The sequence below is a fragment of the Stegostoma tigrinum genome, chromosome 18 (assembly GCF_030684315.1).
Source record: "Stegostoma tigrinum isolate sSteTig4 chromosome 18, sSteTig4.hap1, whole genome shotgun sequence".
Classification (NCBI taxonomy): Eukaryota; Metazoa; Chordata; class Chondrichthyes; order Orectolobiformes; family Stegostomatidae; genus Stegostoma; species Stegostoma tigrinum.
The window spans coordinates 51,206,049-51,220,352 of NC_081371.1; the positions used below are offsets into that span (position 1 = coordinate 51,206,049).

General features: G+C 42.9%; 1 protein-coding gene across 2 annotated transcripts in view; it reads right to left on the reverse strand.

Annotated features, from left to right (window-relative positions):
• glt8d2 (glycosyltransferase 8 domain containing 2) overlaps window positions 1-13,518 on the reverse strand; it is a 37,693-nt gene extending 24,175 nt beyond the window's left edge. For both annotated transcript variants that reach the window (XM_048548335.2, XM_048548334.2), the window contains exons 1-2: window positions 13,262-13,518; window positions 4,925-4,969 (exon numbers count right to left, since the gene is read on the reverse strand). In XM_048548335.2, coding sequence (XP_048404292.1) covers window positions 4,925-4,943 — 19 coding nt within the window. In that variant the 5' untranslated portion in view covers window positions 4,944-4,969; window positions 13,262-13,518. The remainder of the gene's footprint in view (window positions 1-4,924; window positions 4,970-13,261) is intronic.
• Between the last annotated feature and the right edge of the window lie 786 nt (window positions 13,519-14,304).

The following is a 14,304-nucleotide window of genomic DNA, read 5'->3' on the forward strand; positions in this document are numbered from 1 at the left end:
CTCTGTTTCTCTCTCCACAAATACTGCCGTTTCCCCAGGGTTTCTCCAGCATCCCTTGCATCTGTTGGAGATAAATCCTTGACTGTCAAGAGTTATGGAGCAATCAGGAATGTGGATTGAAGACATGAACAAGTCAGCCAGGGTTGATTGGAAGGGGAGCCCAGCAGGGAAGACAGTGGAGCAGCATAGGCAGGTGTTTCTGGGGATAATTCGGGAAGCACAGCAGAAATTCGTCCCAAGGAAGAAGAAAGGGGAGGATTAAGGAGACGGTGAGGCAACCATGGAAGTCAGGACAGCATAAAAGAAAATGAAAAGGCATATAACATGGTGAAGATCAATGGAAGCCAGAGATTTGGGGAGCCTAGAAAAACCAGCAGAGTGCAATTAAAAACACAATTGGTGGTGGACGGTGGTAATATGATGAAATATGAGAATAAAGTGGCTAATAATATAAAGGACAGCTACAAAATTTTTGTAGATATAAATAAGGTAAGAGAGAGGCAAGATTGGACATTGGACCGCAGGAAGATGAGGTTGGAGAAGTAGAAACAGGGAACAAAGAAATGGCGGAGGAACAGGAATGGGTATTTTGCATCAGTTTTCAGGATGGAAGATAACAGCAGCACACTAGAACTTCAACAGAACCAGGAGGCAGAGGTGAGGGTAGTGGCCATCACTAAGGAGAAAGTGTTGGGGAAGCTGAAAGCTCTGTAGTGGATAAATTACCTGGACCAGATGGACTGCACCCCAGAATTCTGAATGATTAGTTGAAGAGATTGTAGATGCATTGGTGGTGATCTTTCAGGAATCACTGGAGTAAGGGAGGGCACCAGATGATTGGAAGATGACTAATTTAATACCCCTGTTTAAGAAAATGTGGAGGCAGAAGAGAGGAAACTACAGGCCCTTAACCTGACCTCAGTCGTCAGTGAGATTTTAGAGTTCATATGAAAGTTGAAATCGCAGACTACTTGGAAGTGCATGGTAAAATTGGGCTGATTCAGAAGGGTTTCATCAACAACATGCCTGACAAATCTGTTAGAATTCTTTATGGAGGTTTATGGACAAGCAAGTTATACAAAAGAGAGCCAGTGGATATCACCTGTTGGGTTTCCAGAAGGCTAATGACAAGGTGCCACACAGGAAGCTGTTAAATAAGAGCCCATAGTGTAAAGGACAAGGTAGTGGCATGGATAGAGGATGGGTAGAAGGCAGAGAGTAGGAATAAAGAGGTCTTCTTCACGATAGCAGCCATTGCCTACAGGAGTTCTGCAAGCGTCAGTATTAGGACCACGACTGTTCATAGTATACAGTAATGATCTGGACAAAAGGAACTGAGGGCAGTATTGTAAGTTTGCAAGTAAAACAAAGATAGGTAAAGGCGCAGGTAGTTAAGAGGAATTGGGGAGGCTGCAGAAGGACTTGGACGGCATTGGACAATGGGCAAACAAGTGGCAGCTGCAATATAATGTGGGAAATTGTGAGATTACACACTTTGGCACAAAGAACAGTGGCATCAGTAATTTTCTAAACGAGGAAAGCCTTCAGAAATCTGGACCTCAAAGGGAGTTGGGAGTCCGAGATCAGAGTTCTCTTAAGGTTGACATGCAAGTTCGATCAGCTGATAAGAAGGCAAATTCAATGTTAGCATTCATTTCAAGAAGTCTAGAATACAACAGCAGAGATGTATTGCTGAGGCGATATAAAGTACCAGTAAGACTGCATTTAGAATATTGTGAGTAGTTTTGAGCCCCTTATCCAAGGAAGGATGTGCCAGTATTAGACTGGGTCCAGAGGAGTTTACAAGAACAATCCAAGGGATGAAGGGCTTGTCATATGAGGAGCAGTTATGGGCTCTGAGTCTGTACTCAATGGAATTTAGAAGGATGAGGAGGGAATCTGATTGAAACTTACAGAATACTGAGAGACTTGCATAGAGTGGACATGGGGCAGATGCTTCCATTAGATTAGATCAGATTCCCCACAGAGTGGAAACAGGCCCTTCGGCCCAACAAGTCCACACGGCCCCTTGCAGCATCCCACCCCTGAAATCTACTGGCTATTTAGCATGGCTGATCTACCTAGCCTGCACATCTTTGAACTGTGGGAGGAAACTGGAGCACCCGAAGGAAACCCACGCAGAAACGGGGAGAATGTGCAAACTCCACACAGACAGTCACCTGAGGCTGGAATTGAACTCAGGTCCCTGGCGCAGTGAGACTGCAGTGCTAACCACTGAGCCACCATGCCACCCGAGTAGGAGAGACTAGGACCTGAGGACACAGGGAAAAGGGGTGGCCCTTTAGAACTGAGACAAGGAGGAATTTCTTCAGGAGGAGGGTGGTAAATCTCTGGAACTCGTTTCCACAGAAGGCCTTGGAGGCCAAATCATTGAGTGCATTTAAGACAGAGACAGATAGGCTCTTTGTTAGTGAAGGAATCAAGGGTAATGGGGAGAAAGCAGAAGAATGGAGTTGAAAAATATATCGGCCATGATTGAACGGTGGAGCAGACTCAATGGGCTGAATGGCCTAATTCTGCACCCATATCTAATGGTCTTAGGTTGCTGCTCTCCTGGATATCAGTGTGAAACTAGCCAGTGTGAATGCCCACTTTGATAGGCAAAACTGTTACCTGCAATGCTTGCTCTAAAGCTGCAGGGCTGCTGCAATGTTTTGTGATCAGTAATCTCAGAGGCCCAGTAGCCAGAAAGAAAACTAGAGGAGAAGTTATTTACCTAGCGGCTGCAGTTCACTGGCATCATCTCTCGGTATCCGCGTCAGTCAACATTCCCCAACATCTCAGGGTACCATCCATGGGCAGCCTACTCTCCTCTGTCGACACAGACAGGCGTCAGGAATGCAGCAGCCTGAATACATCATCAAGGTCCATCTCGGGCTAACCTACAACACACTTCAGCACTTCAAAGTGCAACTGACACCTTACATTGCAAAACTGATGCCAGGCCACTTTGCCGACAAGGACAGGTGCCATTTCATGCTACAGAACAAGCTGCATCTCAGGACTCTAGAGTTTGTTGGCTTAGTGCTCAATTGCTTTGCACTTTCTTGGACACTCACAGCATCTCAGCCTTGCCTTGTTTTGTTTTCTATTGCAGATAGAAATCCAGGCAGCTTCCCATATTTAATAATGACCAAAAATAACGACAGATGCTGTAAATCAGGAACAAACACAACTTCTGTTTTTGTCCTTCAGCTTGCCATGTTTGCCAGCAGTGAACAGTCAGGAGAGCGGGCATGTTGATGAGTGGCACGCTGCTATATTAATGTCACACCTTCGGCATGTGGCAGCAGTTTGAATGACAAACACACTACACATGCTCCAACTAAGATGGGTGAAAGTCTAACAGGAGCTATCCTTTGTCTGTTAAGGGCAACTATGGCCAGTCAGGGGACTGGTCCATCCTCAGCTGTGAAAGGCGGTGAGATGTGCCGAATGAGTAAGTAGGAAGTACAGAGGGTAGGAAGGGTTAGTCACTTGAGTAGATGACGTGGGTGGGAAGATTGAGGGAAGATGCAATAGTGAAGATGTTAGAGCATGGGCCTTGGTGGGAGCTGGGTGTATTCACAGAGATAGAGTGAATTGTGAAATAGCAGAGAGAGGTTGGTGGCACTTACCCTGGCAGAGCGCAGAGATCTTCCTGAAGCACTACTGCGCAATATGGAGACCGCACTGTCTCAGTAGCAGTGTGGCAGTGTATTAACTGTTGTGCAGCTGCAGTTGAAACCTGGTGCTCACCTTAAGGTCCTGACACAGGAATGTATTTCCACAGCTGCTGAGCACAAGATTGCACAAGAACAGTGCTGTGGAGGTGGTGCGTAAACTTACTGAGGTGAGCAGCACAAAATTACATGGGAAATGCCACTCATCCCTAGGAGGAAAGCTACCCATGACACACCCTGAAATTCAGTGTGTGTTTTCATATTAAGTAAAAGGCCAGTTTAAACTTACAATGTTTGTGAAACAATGGAATACAAATGGGAGTTTCTCATCATACACGCAGTGTTTAATTTTGCCTGTTGCAGAACTAAGCAGTTCATTCACATAACTGCTGACTGTCTTAGCTAGTGTGAATACAGCCTCCCTGACAAGTTTTTCTGTCAGTATGTCAGGAAAATTCATTACATAATAGAGAGTTTCACTGTGATGTTCCCACATGCCAATGTCAGTAGCAGGGACAGTCACCTACTACAAGAAACAAACCATCAAACCATTTAAGTATGAGCTTGAGTAAATCATCACTGCAAACCACCAAAGTTATAACATTTTCCAAAACCAGTTTCTGAGAGTTAGAACTGTCATCCCAACCCAATTCTCTCCAGCTACCACCCATTCTGACTCTGTGAAATGCCTCAGGATATTTTGGGAATTGTTAACTGGGACTGGGTTTGGAAAAGCTAAGCACCACATTTTTGTGACAACAGCATGTTGAGCCTGGGCCATTTTAACCACTGGACCTTGTACACGCCCATCAACTGATAAAAAATCATATGGCCCAGGGCTGCATGGTAAGTGACGGTTAATAAGTTCCAGCGGGGTCACTTAAAGTGTAGAGATAGCAGATTTCAGGTGTGACATGGAGTGTGGGCCAGCAAAGGCTTCACTTAAAAGCATTGAGCAAACATTTCATTCAGCAAGGTACTCCCCTCAAAACACATGGTTAAAAAAATTGAATTTCTAATGGTCTAGCAGGGCACTATTTCACATTCATGTGAGAAGCTACATTCTACATTAAATGGAATTCTCAACCACTTTCAAAACACCAGTGTAAAAAAATCCCCAAGGAATGGATGGCAGGCTGATTTAGTCGCTCAAAAACCTAGTGCTATCTTTCTGAAGCATCTATCCCAACATCCGCTGAAAGTCAATGAGTATGAGAATTGTTACTTTACAGTGTACTTACTTTTTCTAATTAATGGCATCCTTTCCCCGTCACTTAGTAAATGATCTGTTGGGGTAATAAGGTGAAGAGAAGCATCAATTAACGAAAAGCCTGAAATATTAAATAGGCACCGATAAAATCACACCGGACTCTCAACAGGATTGTGTTTATGGTGAATATGGCCACAATGTCTGCCACCATCAAATGATGCCAGCTTGCGAGTTGAGCCGAATTCCTGGCATTGGGCCTTCACTGACACGCTGCTGGCTCCTGCGGGAGATAATCAGGTAACAAGATAAGAAAACACATGACTTAGAGCCAAATGGTGTCTCATGGGCTGGAAATAAGAGCACAGAGGAAAGCTGGAGCAGGAGTAGTCCATATTTGAGCTGCTCCTCCATTCAACACAATCATGGCAGATCTATCAGCTCAACTCCAGGTTCCTGAATTATCCTTCAATCTCTGAATTTCCTCAGAGTCAAAAATCTGTTGTTTTCACTCCTGAATATGTTCAGCAACTGACAATTGATAAATAGTTACAGAATACCAACCATTCACACCCATCTGAGTGAATAATTCTTTCCCCAGTTTTTTCCCTATCCTTTTCCCAGATCTAAATGGGTGACCTGTTAGCCCGAGACCCCTGACTCTCCATCTAGGGGAGGCAGCCTCTAAGCATTTAGTCTTTGAAACCCAAGAGTAATTTTAGTTTTTAAAATTCATTCGCAGGATGAGGGCATCATTGGCTAGGCCAGCATTTATTGCCCACCTCAATTGCTCAGACAGCAGTCTGTAGTCAGCCATGTTGCTGTGGGTCTGGAGTCACATGTAGGCCAGACTAGATAGGGATAGCATTTTCCTTTCCTAAAGGCCATTATAATTGCTATATAGATTTCAATGATTTTGTCACCTCTCATTCTTCTAAATATGAGAAAGTATAGGTCATTCTACATTATTTCTCCTGATAGGACTGTCCTCTAATCCCAGGAAATAGTCTTGTCAACCTTTGTTGGCCCCACTTCTGAAGCAAATGTACCTTGGAGAAGGAGACCAAAGTGAGGACAGTCCTCAAGTTATAACTCCAACAAAAGTCCTACATAATTTAAGCAAGATCTACTTTGATAGCCAAAGTGCCTTATATATCCATTTTCCACCCTAATTACTTCTTTACCTGTAAATGAGTACAGGGAGCTTCAGTCACACAGACAAAAGGCCAGAATATTTTTTGGAAGCCTACTGAGAGAATCCCTGACCCTCCTACGAAGCATCCTGAAAGAAAAATCTTGCATGGTGGGAAAATTGCAGCCCTCCCCACCCTCCCCCAACATACAACAAGCCGCACCATCACCTCCATTTATCCAAATCTGCCAATACGTTTCAACACACAATGTTTCTAATGGCATGGTCCAACCATGGCCTGAAACAGAGGGATGCATCAGGGTCCAATAATCAAGGGCAAATGGCTCTAGGCAGCCCACTGTGTTCAGATCAAAGCTGCTCTGCTCAAGCAGGGAACCAGAGACAAGGCTAGGAGTAGTACTGAGTAATGCAATTCTAGTCCCTGACCTGGATTCCAACTATAAATCCAATGATGGTTATTCTAACTGTTCTGTAATTAGCAGGAATGCTTTGTACCTTCAGTCCCAAGTAGGCATATAAGATGCCAATGTGCTGTACATGCAATGAAGAGCATTGTTTTTAAATGTAGTCAATGTAGCTCTAAAGGAGGAGATGTAGCAGCTAATTTAATAGAGTAAGCTCATACAAATAGCAATATCAGTTGGTTGAAGGACAAAATTTGGCCAGAAGTCTGAAGAGAACTTCCTGTTCTTCTTCAAATTAGCGTCACGAGACATTTTATATCCACCTGAGAGGGTCACCATACGAGACATTTTATATCCACCTGAGAGGGTCCCCATGTGAAAGACTGTCCCCCAGCAGTGCAATGTTTAAGGGGAAAATGGTGGCATAATGGTAATGTGATTGGACCCAGTAATCGAGAGGCCGAGACTAACGCTGGAGGGATGCAGGCCCAATCCCAGAGCAGCAGTTGGTGGAATTTAAATTGAATCAATAATCCTTGAATAGAAAGTTAGTCTTTGTAATGATAACCATGAAACAATGATCAAATATTACAAAAACCCATATGGCCCAGGACCATAAAAAACTAAAGACGGCTGAAAACACAACCCAATCCATCACGCAAACCAACCTTCCTTCCATTGACTCCATCGACATTTCTCGCTGTCTCGGGAAGGCAGGCAACATAGTCAAAGACCCTTCCCACACTACTTAAAATCTCTTCCAAACTCTTCCATGGGGCAGAAGATAGAAAAGCTTAACAATCGTACCAACAGATTCAAGAACAGATTCTTCCCCACTATTATTAGACTTCTGAATGGGCTATCAAACCTAAATTTTGATCTTGCTATTTGTGCAACTTCTCTGCAGCTCTAACATTGTATTCCTCGCCGTGTTCTATTACCCTAATGCAATTTGTATGGTATGATCTGCCTGTACCGCATACAAAACAAAACTTTCACTGTACCTAGGTACATGTGACAATAAATCAAATCAAATCAGGTCAAATAATCCCTTTTAGGGAAGGAAATCTTCTGTGATTTCCCAGTCTGGCTCCAGAATCCAGACCCACTGCAATGTGCTTGCTTCCCAGGGTCAAACAAAAACAAAATCACCTCCAGTCCTGCATTAGCAGTATTAGGTCAATTTTATCGGCTCAAGTCTTCTGATGTAGGCACTGAATCCTTTGCCTCGGACACAGAGGGAAATGGTGTTACTTTGGAAGCGGGAGCAGAATGGTGAAATCAGTGATGGTGCAGTGAAGCCTTCATTCTCTGCCTACCTTGAAAAACTCTGTACACTACCTAAAATTAATATTAACTGTTTTACAGTTTGCACCATTTTTCAAAACTGTTGCAAGCAATAAATGGCTAAACAAGTTTCAAATGCATTTTAAAATAATCAGGTTTCTAATTGGAAAAGCAAATGGTAGAGAATGTAAGAAATAAGGGCAAGCCTGTTCCACCATTCAATAAGATCATGGCTGATCTGAACGCAGGCTCCATTCCACTTTCCTACCTGTTGCACAGACAATAATTCCAAAGATTCAAGATCCTCCAAGAGAAGGAATTCCCTTTTATCTCCATCTTAAGTGACACAACTCCTTGTTCTGAAACCATGGATCTAGATCTTCCCAGCAAGGGAAATGTCATCTCAGCGCTTAACTTAATAAAGCCCCAGAAGAACATCACATGTTTTGGCAAGATCATCTCTCATTCTTCTATGTTCCACTGAATGTAGAGACCACTGTTCTAGCTGCAAAGTCAACTGGAAAATCCTGTAACATAATACAAATCGTTGCCAAAGCTTGACCTAATTTGAGGCCATTGGACACTTTACAGTTGAATAAAGTGCCTATGGCTGCCACCTCTCAGCCCATCTCTGCATCCTGTCAATGACCCGCTGCAGCCTACAACAGCCCTCTTTACTGTCAACGACACCTCCAACCTTTGTGTCGTCTGCAAACTTGCTGACCCATCCTTCAATTCTCTCGTCCAAGTCATTAATAAAAATTACAAACAGTAGAGGCCCAAGGGCAGACACCTGTGGAACACCACTCACCACTGACTTCCAGGCAGAATATTTTCCTTTCACTACCACTTGCTGTCTTCTGGTGGCCAGCCAATTCTGTATCCAAGCAGCTAAGTTCCCCTGTATCCCATTCCTCCTGACCTTCTGAATGAGCCTACCATGGGGAACCTTATCAAATGCCTTACTGAAGTCCATATACACCACATCCACAGCTCGACCCTCATCAACTTTTCTAGTCACATCCTCAAAAAACTCGATAAGGTTTGTGAGGCATGACCTACCCCTCACAAAGCCGTGTTGACTGTATTTGATCAAGCCATGCTCCTCCAGATGGTCATAAATCCTATCCCTCAGAATCCTTTCTAACACCTTGCAGACGACAGACGTGAGACTTACTGGTCTGTAATTGCCGGGGATTTCCCTATTTCCTTTCTTGAAGAGAGGAATTACATTTGCCTCTCTCCAGTTATGAAAGAAAAAGTTAGTAAAGCAAGTTCTGCAGATGAACAGGCTTACTGACCTACTAGACGACAGTATTTCCAGGTGTATAGATCATATCTTTGCATTTTCAAGAAAATGAATAGCACAGCATCACAATATTTACTAACATTTAAATGCAGACCCCTACATTTTTTTTTAAACAGATGGTAGCCATGATGTGGAGTTGCTGGTGTTGGACTTGGATGGGCAAGGTCAGAAGTCACACGACACTAGGTTATAGTCCAGCAGGTTTATTTGAAAACACAAGCTTTCAGAGCACCATTCCTTCGTCAGGCAAAGAGACTTCAATAGCTTGTGATTTCAAATAAACCTTTTGGACTATAACCTGGTGTCGTGTGACTTCTGACATTCTTTTAACAGAAGCAGAGCTGCCATGGACACAAATCCATCTTCAGTATCAATCCGAACACTAAGCATTAATATAATAATCATTTTGTAGTATCTGTAGTGAGAAAACAGAGTTAATGTTTCAAGTCCTGCGACCTGTCTGCAGACCCCTGTTTGAAACATTAACTCATTTTTCTCTCCACAGATGCTGCCAGACATGCTGGGTCTGTCCAGCACTTCCTGTCTTGGCTTGTTTCAGATCTCCAGCATCTGCAGTTCTTTGTTTTACAAATATACTGGTGGGGCCATTCACTGATAGAGCTTTCATCTTTGAGTCAAAGATAATGGGTTCAAATTCTACTCCAGGGCAGTACTAAGGGATTGCACTGTTGAAGGTGTTATCGTTCAGATGAGATAAACAAAGATTTTGTCTTCCTTTCAAATGGAAGCAAAATATTCCATGATTTGATAAAATAAAAGGGAAGTTTATCCCAACCAACATTTTTCTTTAAATTACCTAAAACAGATTATCTGATCATTATTACATTGGTGACTGTGGAGAATTGCTGTGCATAAATTGGCCTCTATGCCTTCATTTTGCCTGACAACAACTTCACTGTATCTGTGGAGATCAGTGGGTATTGGCCCTGCAACCAGGCACATGCTCTAGGTTCAAATCCCACCTCAGAATCTGATTTTCACAGAAGGTGTGTCATATCACAGCCAAACAGATTAATTATCCACTGGTAAATCCTTCTGATGTGCCTACAGCAGTTGGTATGGCTTGGGAGAGTTTTCTGGTCAAACAGTATAGCTGCTGTGCTTGAGTAGGGGTTTAAAAACTCTACACACAGTGCAGTCTTACTGTGAGGGTCATCTCACTCTGAGGGACTATGACACACACTGCCTTTAATGGGTTCAAGGTTGTGAAAGGCACCAAGGTGCAGTGGGAAAAGACTACTGTCTGATATCTTTCTGCCAAAATTAAATGGGCTAAATTTGTATCAGTGATAATGGGAACTGCAGATGCTGGAGAATCCAAGATTACAAAGAGTGAGGCTGGATGAACACAGCAGGTCAAGCAGCATCTCAGGAGCACAAAAGCTGACGTTTCGGGCCTAGACCCTTCATCAGATGAAGGGTCTCTCTGATGAAGGGTCTCGGCCCGAAACGTCAGCTTTTGAGCTCCTGAGATGCTGCTTGGCCTGCTGTGTTCATCCAGCTCCACACTTTGTTATCTTAAATGGGGGTCTGTTCAGTTATCAGATACTCCCAGCACCTCAACTGTGTGTAAATATTAGTATTGGGTATATAAGAGAGTCTTTGGTTTGTTGGGGTAGAGTCAAAGTCCAATATTTTGTGTGTTTACTTGTTATGCAACTGTACAGAAACAAACTGCTTTTATGACAATGTATATATACAAGGAGATTTTTTAAGAGTAAAACATATTTTTTGAAATTAAAAAAGGTATGAAACAGATCTAAAGATTAACATCTCAACCAAAAGATGACACTTCCAGCAGTGCAACACTTCTTCAGAACTACAATGGATGTATGAACCTATAATCTTCTGACCTAGAGACAAAACCATAAAGCTACAACTGTTATCCCAGTAGTGTTATTGATATTTCAGATAGAGTTTTTAAATCCATGCCTAGTTAATATATCATGTGTCTTCCTATCCCTTTTCTAACCCATGAAGTTTCTTCTCAACGCGTCATTGGCTAGCACCCAGAATTGCACCAAAACACCATAAGATGCAGGAGCAGAAACATGTCATTCAACTCAGAGTTTGCTCCTAATTCAATGAGATCATGGCTGATCAGGCAATCCTTAACTCTACTTTCCTGTCTGTTCCTCATAAAGCTTGATTCCCTTACTGATTGAAAATCTGTTTATGTCAACCTTGAATATACTTGGTGACCAGACATTTACAGCTGTCCAAGGTAAAGAATTCTACATATTCAGATCTCTCGGAAAGAAGAACCTCAGCTGTGTCTTAAATATCACAACCCTTTATTCTGAGATTATGCCCCCTGGTCCGTGGCTCTGCAACAAGGAGAAACAACCTTGAAGTTCAAAAGCAAAGTCAGCTAGCACTTGCTGATTCAGCCTTGCACTAGGTGACTTGAAATGTAATTTCCACTGGGTCCCTGTGCAAACATTTCCTAGTCACCTAACACATGACGAGAGAACTGGATAGCGCGTGCTGGCTGCTTCCAGCTTTCACCATGTATTTCCTGCACTATCAGGTGTCTGCTCTGGGACAATATCTCTACCCAACATCCTGTGCAATGTGCTATTCCATAAAAAATTAGAATTTTGGTCAAACTTCAGGTACCATACCATAACAACAACACATGTGATTATGTACTCCTTTTCAAAAATAAAACATGTCCAGTTGTTACATAGGAGGGCTAGCAAACAAAATAGTAGCTAATCTTAGCCACATTTTTTCCAGAAAAAGAGAAAATATGTTACTCTATTATTTTTCCTGTTCTTGAAATAATCTTAGGAAGCTGTTCAGATGTCAAAGAGTACCCAAGAAGTAGGTCATGGCATTGAGGTACAGCTATCACAGAAGCAGAGGACTGAATGGCCTCTTTCTGTGTTGTAATCATTCTATTATTCAAGGATCAGCAATGATATCAGTGAATAGAGCTGCAGGCTGAAAATGTAGGAGCTGTCTCAAGGGGCCAAATGGCCACAGTCTTTTTTTATTCATTCATGTAATGTGGGTGTTGCTGGCTAGGCCTGCATTTATAGACCATCCCTAATTGCCCAGAGGCCAGTTTAGAGTCAGCCACATTGCTGTGGGACTGGAGTCACATGTAAGTTAGACAAGGTAAGGATGGCAGTTTCCCTCCTGAAATGGCATCAGTGAACCAGATGGGTTTTCCAGCAATTGGTAATTGATTCGTGGTCATTATTAGATGCTTAATTCCATATTTTTTGTTGAATTCCATCATCTGCTGTGATAGGATTTGAACCCTGGTCCTCAGGACATTACCTGGTTCTCTGGATTAACAGTACTACAATAATACCACTAGGCCAGTCCAACAATAGTAAAACTTGTTCTGTGAACTGCTACAGCCTTAGCAACAGTAACAATTGACGAAGTGTCATGTATTTGTTGAAAGTCTCGATCCAACTGGACCAATTCAGTACAGCAATTAAAAAAAACAGACAAGTGGTCTCAAAGGAACAGTTAAAGTCAGCAGGCAATTAAACAGTACCCAGTGTGCAAGGGATCCTGCAGGTTTACAAGTAGGAAAATATCAGCTTGTAGTATTTACCGAGTTTTTTTCTCATTCGGTGATGGGATGTTGATGTCATTATGTCAATATTCATTTGTTGCCCTTCATAAAGTGACGAGAAGCTGCACTGCAGTCCAGGATGGTGGAGTCTTGACGGAGGGTCAGGGTGACCATTTCAAGAACTCAAGGCTTTTACATTTTACGGGAGTTTTTTTTAAAAAAAGAACGTTGTGACATTGCATTCCCTTTAGTGAGTAATGGGTTATGATCATTTTTCTAGTCCAGAGCTCAATGAGAGCAGACTTGGTGCCAGCTATTTTAGATTTCAATGACGGAGCTATAGGTACTTCTGTTTTTCGGTGCATTTTTTAAGAAATGTTGATTCCAAAATATTGGAGCTGCCTGCAGCGCTCCACCCTCAGTCCAGAAATATGTTTTGATTCTACAATATTGTCCACAGGGTGAAACTTTGTGCTGACGTTGTGCAGTTCCAGACAATAAACCGGACTGCACAGAAGATAAAGACCTAATTATATCGTACAAAGGGTAAGGACTTGATTTAAACCCATTCAAGGCTGCAGCGGGTTACTGGGGTCTGATTGAAATTACAAGAAGGAAGAATTTGAATATTTGCAAACTGTACAAAACTTTCTTTACTTTACCTCGTCACTTCCAGACTCCAGCTCAGTACCCTCGGTGTCAGTTTTCCCTCCTCAATAAAGAACAATCTGCTGTGCGGCTTCTTTCTTGTAATATTCTCCTTTCGGTAAACAAATCAAAACTTCCCCCACAAATATTGAAAAGACGAAAGCGCAAGATATCTTTTGTCTGTTTTCCAGGCGAGCAGCCGGGGAAGGAGAGAGACAGACAGTGTAAATGAGGACCAGATGGGATTGCAATTCCCCATGCATGCATTCAGATCCTCCTATTCCATTTCAACCCCCGCCTTCCGTGCACCCTGTCCCTCCCTCTGAAATTTACAAATTCCATCTATGGTTTGCACATTACGTCTGACCAGGAGACGAGACTAAGTGGGAACGCGGCTCTCAGAGTGCTCAAACCACTTGCTTAAATTTCGCTTTGCACATTTTCCTAAATATTGACAGCTCGGAGGACACAACTTTTCAGATTCTTGCCGTGAATTGATCTTGCACTCAAGAAGGAGGACTTTGCATTTATGTAGCGCCATTCACGACTTCCCTGGTTTCTTTTACAGTCAATGAAGTCTTTTGCCAAGCACAGACCTGGAGGTGCAGAAGGCGACAGCACTGTGGTATTATCACTGGACTGTTTAATTCAGAGACCCAGGTAATGTTCTGAAGATGTTCAAATCCTGCCGTGGCAGATAGTGGAATTTGAATCCAATAAAAATCTGAAATTAATAGTGACCATGAAGCCATTGCTGAGTGTTGGTGAAAATCCCACCTGGTTCACTAATGCTCTTTAGGGTCTGGCCTAATGTGATTCCAAATCCACAACAGTGTGGTTGACCCTCAATCCCCTTTGGGTAATTAGGGATGGGCGATAAGTGCTGGCCTCGCCAGTGATGCCTTTATCCCAGGAATGAAGAGCACAGCAGCAGCCAAACTGTGCACAGAAAGCTCCCACGCACAGTAATGTGAGCATACTCCTTCCCCCTCATCACTCCCTGACTTTGACGGATACAATTGGCAGGAGATCCTGCGGGCATGAACTCAAATGAGCT